The sequence below is a fragment of the Rhinoderma darwinii genome, chromosome 12 (genome assembly GCF_050947455.1).
Source record: "Rhinoderma darwinii isolate aRhiDar2 chromosome 12, aRhiDar2.hap1, whole genome shotgun sequence".
In the NCBI taxonomy this organism is placed as follows: domain Eukaryota; kingdom Metazoa; phylum Chordata; class Amphibia; order Anura; family Rhinodermatidae; genus Rhinoderma; species Rhinoderma darwinii.
In genome coordinates this window covers 36,104,973-36,114,543 of record NC_134698.1, presented here as the reverse complement: position 1 = coordinate 36,114,543, position 9,571 = coordinate 36,104,973, and the positions used below count along the sequence as shown (strand labels likewise).

Here is a 9,571-nt window from a genome sequence, read left to right as displayed (position 1 = left end):
TAATATGTTCATAAAAAAACAAAAATACTGAAAACGCGACTAAGAAACTGCTCACTAAAGAAACCAACTTCAGCCCTGGATAAGAAACTGGACGAATAAGAAACCGTCTTCAGCATCGTATTTGGGCACGGGAATCTATTTACTTATCACACTGATCTTACGTCTAGGTTCAGACCGCTAGTAAGAGGAACAAGTGATTTTGAGTAGATGCTAAGGCGCAACAACCAATCAGCAGGGTTGTTGTATCATGCGTTCCACTCATAGTGCTGCACGTGATGGCGTTGGTGACGTTAGTGCCGGGCAAGCATGGACTCTGGGCGCGAGGAGCTCATGCCGCGGCTGCTACCGGTGGGGAAGTGTGACTTAACGGAGGATTTCGATCCCGCAGTTCCCCCTCGGACACCGGAGGAATATTTGAGGCGGGTCCAGTAAGTGTGCAGTGACGTCATACGTGCTGAGGGACTCCGGGTACTCCCTGGTGAGGGACTCCGGGTACTCCCTGGTTTTCATATGAAATGTTGTATGTTTAGGGTTTGTAGTAGATTTGTTTTTGTGGTAGTGTGTACTTTCCAATACCATGGTATTCACCGCTCGGGCTGTCTAGATCATGGAAAGCTGATGTGAACAGGCTCTTAACTACGCCAAAAACTAGGGGCATGCAACAATTTTACAAATTTGATACTTTTCTCGTCACTCGACAAAATTGAATAGTGAGGAGAAAAGTGGGTAGAGTCTCCGAGACATTAGTTTTAGCCAAATTTATTATGAAGTAAGCCAGAAAATAATGTTAATCTATTTCTGCTCAAAGCAGGTGTAGATTTAATGTTCTGATGATCAGACTGTTCCAAATGCGCCAACAAACTCGTTCACTTAGAATTGTATTCGAAAAGCGCTGTGCCTATATATCTGTGTGTGTTTGCCTTGACCTCCAAGCTAGTAGTACAGGAAGGATGGGTTTGTCCTTTTTAGTTTATTCTTTTCATACTTTTGAATGGAAGAGAAATTGCTTTTAGAGGAGGCATATACATGCTGTTTGTTTATTTTGTTTTAGGATTGAAGCTGCACGATGTCCTGATGTAGTCATTGCACAGATTGATCCCAAAAAGCTGAGAGAAAAGCCAACAGTCAGTATAGCAGTAAGTAAAAAGAATGGATCTGTCCCGTCATGAATTAGCAGAGCGATTGTCTCTGCCCCGATCTTCTGTACTACTGTACACGGAGTGCGTAACTGTCAAGAATACAACATGTGCATGAGGCCTAGTCCCCCACTAAATGCCTACTCTAAATAGTCTCCCATCATTGTCCACATCATTGTCCACATTTTAACCCTTAGACCAGCCTATTTTAAGCTTTTATTTTGATAGATTTTTTTTACATCGTATCATTCAAAAGCGCCTTTAACTTTTATTTTTCCGTCGACATAGCTGCGTGAGGATTTGTTTTACGTGGGATGAATGGTATTTTTCAATGGCACCATTTTCGGGTTCATATAATTTTATAATGGTTTCCCCAAAAATTTTTGGGGGAGGGAATATAAAAAAAAAAAAAAAAAAAGCATTCAATTCCACAATTCTATGCGTTTTTAGGGCATGTTCACACGTGGCGGATTTCCTCCGCAACTGTCCGCATCAATGCCGCACAGAATCTGCGTTGCAGATTCTGCTGCGGATCTGCACAAAATGTGCAGTAAATTGATGCGGACTAGCTGCTGCGGACTGCGGGAAAAGTACTTCCCTTCTCCCTATCAGTGCAGGATAGAGAGAAGGGACAGCACTTTCCCTTGTGAAAGTCAAAGAAATTCATACTTACCGGCCGTTGTCTTGGTGACGCGTCCCTCCTTCGGCATCCAGCCCGACCTCCCTGGATGACGCGGCAGTCCATGTGACCGCTGCAGCCTGTGATTGGCTGCAGCCGTCACTTAGACTGAAACGTCATCCTGGGAGGCCGGACTGGAGACAGAAGCAGGGAGTTCTCGGTAAGTATGAACTTCTATTTTTTTTGACAGGTTGCTGTATATTGGGATCGGTAGTCACTGTCCCGGGTGCAGAAACAGTTACTGCCGATCGCTTAACTCTTTCAGCACCCTGGACAGTGACTATTTACTGACGTCTCCTAGCAACGCTCCCGTCATTACGGGAGCCCCATTGACTTCCTCAGTCTGGCTGTAGACCTAGAAATACATAGGTCCAGCCAGAATGAAGAAATGTCAAGTTAAAAAAGCAAAACGCATCCGCAGCACACATAACATGTGCATGACAGCTGCGGACTTCATTGCGGAAATTAGAATCTCCCTTGAAGTCAATGGAGAAATTCCGCCATGAGTCCGCAACCAGTCCGCAACAGACAGAGCATGCTGCGGACACCAAATTCCGCTCCGCAGCCTATGCTCCGCAGCGGAATTTTACGCATCGTCTAAACGAACACTGCTAAATTAAAGTGGAAGTCAATGGAGAAACGGCTCCGCTGCGGATTAACGCTGCGGAGTGTCCGCAGCGGAATTTAAGTGAAATTCCGCCACGTGTGAACCCAGCCTTAAATTGATGGCGTTCACCTTGCGGTGTAAATAACATGTTACATTTTATTCTATGGGTCGGTATGGTTTGCGGTGATGCCAAATATGTATAGATTTTGATATTTTTTTTTGTTTTACAACTTTTGTACAGTAAAAACATTTGTTTGTATTTTTCTGTCGCTGTAGTCATATATGGGCTTTACTTTTTTTGTGGGACGTGGTGCTTTGGTACCAATTTAGGGTATGTGGGACTTAACAGATTAACTTTTTTTATAATATATTTATGAGGCGGCAAAGGGAAAAAATAGCAATTCGGCTAATGTGTGTGTGTGTGTGTGTGTGTGTGTTTTTTTTGTACGGTGTTAATCTTGTGGTTTCAATAATGTTAACTTCATTGTTTGAGTCGTTACAATTGTGTTTTTACTGTTCACCTTTTTCATTTCACATGAATAAATTTTTTTTGGTCCCACTAGCAACATATATTCGAATGTTTTCATAATTCTTTGGTATACTTAGTATTACAAGGCATTACTGCCTGCCTGTGTAAGGGCTTGTCCACACGTAGCGGGTTTTCTGCGTATTTTCCGTCCGGTATTGCGGAGGGAAAATACACCGCAAAATGGGTGAGATTTAACATAACTATGATGCTAGGGGCCCGGCTACCTGCAGTGTGTTCGGTCCGGGATTAGCGGCTGAAATACGTTCCGTCCATTACGGACGTAATGTGCTCGTGTGAATCCAGCCTTAGAGCAGGAGCCTGGCTGTCATAGGACAGGCGAGCACCTGCTCCAGTCTTCATGGAACACCCATGCAGGATTTAGACTGGGCTGCCATGAAAAGGCAGCGGCCTAGCCCAAGTCCCGTTGATCATCGTGAATTGGTGGTCACGAACAGGTTAAAACACAGACCTGATGAGTTAATTCTGTTCTTGCTTAACATTGTCTTGTCCAGATCAAATTTGTCAAATAGTGGTTAAAGCGTACAATTGTAGAGCGATTTGCAGAGTTCTGTAAGAGCTTTTTAAACACTATTTTAATGCAGCTCACCTTACCAAGGGTTTGTGTTTGATGTCTAGTGGATAGAAGTCCAGCACAAATTTTAACCTTTTTGAAAGTGCACTTTACTTTTTGTCTCAGCTGTCTGGATGCCAGCCTGCTCCTGAAGGATATTCCCCAACTCTCCGATGGCAGCAACAGCAGGTAGCACAGTTTTCAGCTGTTCGACAGGTAAGGAAATACCAAAAGCAATATTAACAATATATTTTGTGCTACAAGTTGTGTATTCCCTATGGCTGCTGAGTGTTTGTGAGCTCTCCTTTCTTGCAAGACTGTAAAGGCCCTTTTACGCCGGCCGGTGCAGCGAGCGCCGATCAACGAGACATCGATTATCAACATTCGCTTGTTCCTGTCACACGGAGCTGTGTGTGGAAACGAGCGGTCGTTACTCCGATCGCTCGTCCCCATACATTATCATTTCGGCAGTGCGTCTCCCTGTTTACACAGGGAGATGTGCTGCCGACAACGATAATATTTTACCGTTTTAAAATGATACAACCAGCAGATGATCGAGCGTTTGCCCGGTCATCTGCTGATCGTTCCCCATTTTACACAGGGCAATTATCGGCAACGAGCGTTATATTAACGCTCGTCTGCACGATAATCATCCTGTGTAAAACCCCCTTTAGCCTGTGTGATTGAGCCCCTCCCCCTGCAGACTGCCGTGTTTGCTCTCCTTCCTATTTGCACCGTATTTGCCCTCCCTGAACACATGGATGCTTTCCCCACACTCTGATCTGCCATGTACAATCCCCCCTTCACTACTAAGAGCAGCTGACCTCTGTTTCTAGAGCAGGGTTCTGTTGGATTTATGGCAGAATTTTCAGGACAAAAGTTATGTGAAGGAGTTAGACGCCTACAGCAGCAAACTGGTAGGAAATTTTCAATGAGACTGCTTAGAAAGTTCATAAAAAGAAACTGCACCCCCAAATAATCCTTTGTGATCTTCGTAGGTATCACAGCAAAGAGAAAATGCAGGATGTAGCGTGCCTCATACACTTAATGACCGTTGCCTTGTGTGCAGTCCTGCATTTTCCCGCTGTGATACATACGAGGATCACAATAAAGAATTACTTTGATCAACTCTTAGTGAGTGCCACTTCTTTCTTCTATGAACTTTCTCTGTAAGGCATTGCTTGGATTCAACAGCGCACCACCCCACTGTTTTTTTGTAGGTTCCCCGTCCTATCTCCTGGAACTTGGCTCCTTTTATATTAGAGTATTACCGGCCACCCATCTACTTTGCTGAAAGTTGCTTAACCCCTTCCCGCTCCTTGACGTACTATTACGTCATGGCAGCTGTATCGTTCGCGCTCCATGACGTAATAGTACGTCACGGGAGTAACGGCCGTTTCGGCCGTCCTCCCGACACATACAGGAGCTGTGACGCTGCTGTCTTGTTCAGCAGCTGTCACAGCTCCTACAGCGGGGACCGATCGCTGTGTCCCTGCCGATTAACCCCTTAAAAGCCGCGTTCTATAGAGATCGTGGCTTTTTAGGGGTTAAGCTGCCATCGCCGGCCTGCTACGCGATAGCGGCCGGCGATGGTGACTATGGCAACCGGACACCAAACAATGGCGTCCGGCTATGCCATAGACGGAAGCCTAGTGGGTCCTGACAATGTCAGGACCCACTATGCTTGCTGTCAGTGAGTAGCTGACAGCTCTAATACACTGCACTACGCATGTAGTGCAGTGTATTAGAATAGCGATCAGGGCCTCCTGCCCTTAAGTCCCCTAGTGGGACAAAGTAATAAAGTTAAAAAAAAGTTAAAAAAAGATGTGTAAAAATAAGAAAATAAAAGATTTCAAAGTAATAAAAGTAAAAATCCCCCCTTTTCCCTTATCAGTCCTTTATTATTAATAAAAATATATAAACAAACAAACTATACATAATTGGTATCGCCGCGTCCGTAACGGCCTGAACTACAAAACTATTTCGTTATTTATCCCGCACGATGAACGCCGTAAAATAATAATAAACCGTACCACAATCACAATTCTTTGGTCACTTCACCTCCCAAAAAATGGAATAAAAAGAGATCAAAAAGTCGCATGTAACTAAAAATGGTACTGATCGAAACTACAGTTCGTTACGCAAAAAATAAGTCCTCGCACGGCTTTATTGATTGAAAAATAAAAACGTTATGGCTCTTAGAATAAGGTACCACAAAAAGTGAATGATTGTTTACAAAACTTATTTTATTGTGCAAACGCCATAAGACATAAAAAAAAACTATAAACATCTGGTATCGCCGTAATCGTATCGCCACGCAGAATAAAGTGTCATTTATAGCGCACGGTGCACGCAGTAAAAAAAAAAGAATAAAAACACAATAGTAGAATTGCTGTTTTTTAGTCACCACGCCACCTAAAAATAGAATAAAAACTGATCAAAAAGCTGCATGCACCCCAAGAAAACTACAATGGATTCCTCAAGGGGTCTAGTTTCCAAATTGGGGTCACTTTTGGGGGGTTCCCAATGTTTTGGCACCACAAGACCTCTTCAAACCGGACATGGTACCTAATAAAAAAGAGGCCTCAAAATCCACTAGGTGCTCCTTTGCTTCGGAGGCCGGTGCTTCAGTCCATTACCGCCCGAGGGCCACATGTGGGATATTTCTCAAAACTGCAGAATCTGGGCAATACGTATTAAGTTGCGTTTCTCTGATAAATCCTTTTGTGTTATAAAAAAAATGGTATAAAGAGGATTTTCTGACAAAAAAAAAAATGTACATTTCACCTCTACTTTGCTCTAAATTTTTGTGAAACACCTAAAGGGTTCATAAACTTTCTAAATGCTGTTGTGAATACTTTGAGGGGTCTAGTTTCTAAAATGGGGTATTTCATAGGGGTTTCTAATATATGGGCCCCTCAAAGCAACTTCAGAACTGAACTGGAACCTAAAAAAATAAATAAATGAGGCAATACTTCGCTTCTTACATTATACTGATAATGAGCCGTGCCCACCCTGAGATGACCCCAGTTTTGACCATTTGTATAAACGGAGACCCCTATTAGACCGTTTCAGTGCCCGGTTTTCCCAAGCATACACCCCGAGAAGTGTATTTCTATTGATGAGTCCCTGGTACATTTTAAAGGGAGGGTTCAATTCCGCGAGTACCTGCCGGGTAAGAGGGCAAGGTATGGCGTGAAGATGTATAAGCTGTGCGAGTGCATCAGGGTATACCTACAGGTTTAGGATATATGAAGGAAAGGCCACCCCCAAACCAGACTGCATCCTGGACTACAATAGGTACATGGGAGGGATGGACTTGTAAGATCAAGCCCTACAGCGCTATGCGGTGTGGTATAAGAAGCTGGCCGTGCACATCATACAGGTGGCATTGTACAATGCGTACGTGCTACGTCGATGTGCAGGCCAGACGGGAACTTTCCTGGAATTTCAAGAGGTGATTATCAAGAACCTAATCTTTAGGGACCAAGAAGGGGGGGCACCCAGTACTTCTGGAAGCGGGGCCATACGCATCGTACCAGGGCGGCAACTCTTTCCAGGGGAAGTTCCCCAAACTGGCAAGAAGGGAAAAAGTCAAAAGAGGTGCAAAGTCTGCTATAAGAGGGCAATAAGGGATGACACAATATATCAATGTGACACGTGTCCCGAATAACCAGAGCTCTGTATGAAAGAGTGTTTTAAAATTTATCATACATCCCTTGGTTTATAATTTACCCCAATTTTACTTACCCTGATGCACTCCGCACAGCTTATCCCCCCTCGTCTTTCCCCTCTGAGCCCTGCTGTGTGCCCAGGCAGCTGATAACAGCCACATGTAGGGTATTGCCATACCCGGGAGAACCCACATTACAGTTTATGGGGTGTAGGTCTCCGGTCAAAATGCTCACTACACCTCTAGATGAATGCCTTAAGGGTGTAGTTTTTAAAACGGGGTCACTTCTTGTGGGTTTCAACTGTACTGGTACCTCAGGTGCTTCTGCATACATGACTTCGCACTAGAAAATCCCCAGTAGGCCAAATGGTGGTCCTTTCCTTCTGAGCCCTCCCATGGGCCCAAACGGCAGTTTATCACAACAAATGGGGTATTGCGGCCCTCAGAACAAATTGCGCAACAGAATGGGGTATTTTGTTTCTTGTGAAAATAAGACATTTTCAGCCAAAACTACATATTATTTGAAAAAAATAATTTTGTTTTCATTCCCAGCCCAATTCAAATTAGTTCTGTGAAAAAACGATGGGGTCAAAATAGTCACAACACCCATAAATGAATTCCTTGAGGGGTGTAGTTTCCAAAATGGGGTCATTTGTGCTTGGTTTCTATTGATTTGATACCTCTGGGGCTCTGCAAATGCGACATGGCACCCAAAAACCAATCCAGCAAAATCTGGACTCCAAAGAACACACAGCACTCCTTTCCTTCTGAGCCCTCCCATGGGCCCAAACGGCAGTTTATCACCACAAATGGGGTATTGCCGCACTCAGGACAAATTGGGCAACAAAATGGAGTATTTTATTTCTTGTGAAAATAAGAATTTTTTAGCTAAAATGACATATATTATTTGAAAAAATATATTTTTTTTTAATTCCCAGCCCAATTCAAATAAGTTCTGTGAAGAAACTATGGCGTCTAAATGGTCACATTACCCATAAATGAATTCCTTGAGGGGTGTAGTTTCCAAAATGGGGTCACTTTTGGTGGGTTTCCATTGCTTTGATACCCCTGAGGCTCTGCAAATGCGACATGGCACCCGAAAACCAATCCAGCAAAATCTGGACTCCAACAAACATATAGCGCTCCTTTCCTTCTGAGCCCTCCCATGGGCAGTTTATCACCACAAATGGGGTATTGCCACACTAAGGACAAATTGGGCAACCAAATGGGGTATTTTGTTCCCTGTGAGAATAAGAAATGTTGATCACAAATGACATTTTATTGGAAAAAATGACATTTTTTTCATTTCACAGCCCAATTCAAATAGGTGCTGTGAAAAAACTGTGCGGTCAAAATGGTAACAACAACCATAAATGAATTCCTTGAGGGATGTCGTTTCCAAAATGGGGTCACTATTGGGGGATTCCTACAGTTTTGGCACCTCAACACCTCTTCAAACCTGGCATGCTGCCTAAAATATATTCTAATAAAAAAGAGGACTCAAAATGCACTAGGTGCTTCTTTGCTTCTAGGGCTTGTGTTTTAGTCCACGAGCGCAGTAGGGCCACATGTGGGACATTTCTAAAAACTGCAGAATCTGGACAATACATATTTAGTAGTGTTTCTCTGGTAAAACCTTCTGTGTTACCGAAAAAAAAATGAATAAAATTGAAATTCCGCAAGAAAAATGAAATTTGCAAAGTTCACCTCCACTTTGCTTTAATTCCTGTGAAATGCCTGAAGGGTTAAAAAACTTTCTAAATGCTGTTTTGAATACTTTGAGGGGTCTAGTTTTTAAAATGGGGTGTTTTATCAGGGTTTCTAATACATAGGCCCCTCAAAGCCACTTCAGAACTGAACAGGTACCTTAAATAAAAGGCATTTGACATTTTCTTAAAAATATGAGAAATTGCTGTTTATGTTCTAAGCCTTGTAACGTCCAAGAAAAATAAAAGAATGTTCAAAAAACGATGCCAATCTAAAGTAGACATATGGGAAATGTGAACTAGTGACTATTGTGGGTGGTATAACCGTCTGTTTTACAAGCAGATGCATTTAAATTCTGAAAAATGCAATTTTTTCAAAATTTTCTCTAAATTTTTCACCAATAAACACTAAATATATCGACCAAATTTTACCATGAACATGAAGCCCAATGTGTCACGAGAAAACAATCTCAGAATCGCTTGGATAGGTTTAAGCATTCGGACGTTATTACCACATAAATTGAAATATGTCAGATTTGAAAAATGGGCTCTGAGCCTTAAGGCCAAAACTAGGCTGCGTCCTTAAGGGGTTAAAGACGCAGGCTAGCTTTGGCCTAAAGGCTCAAAGCAATTTTTCCAATCTGACTTGTGCCTTTATGTAGTAATAACT

General features: G+C 42.9%; 1 protein-coding gene across 4 annotated transcripts in view; it reads left to right on the top strand.

The window, feature by feature from the left end:
* Positions 1 to 249: 249 nt before the first annotated feature.
* The window catches only part of GEMIN2 (gem nuclear organelle associated protein 2), a 160,660-nt gene continuing 151,338 nt past the window's right edge, over positions 250 to 9,571 (top strand). Inside the window, exons 1-3 of one of the 4 annotated variants that reach the window (XM_075844679.1) lie at positions 252 to 428; positions 1,052 to 1,136; positions 3,649 to 3,738. In XM_075844679.1, coding sequence (XP_075700794.1) covers positions 307 to 428; positions 1,052 to 1,136; positions 3,649 to 3,738 — 297 coding nt within the window. In that variant the 5' untranslated portion in view covers positions 252 to 306. Of the gene's footprint in view, positions 429 to 1,051; positions 1,137 to 3,648; positions 3,739 to 9,571 lie in introns of all 4 variants that reach the window. The other 3 variants (XM_075844677.1, XM_075844678.1, XM_075844680.1) reach the window with 3 other exon arrangements.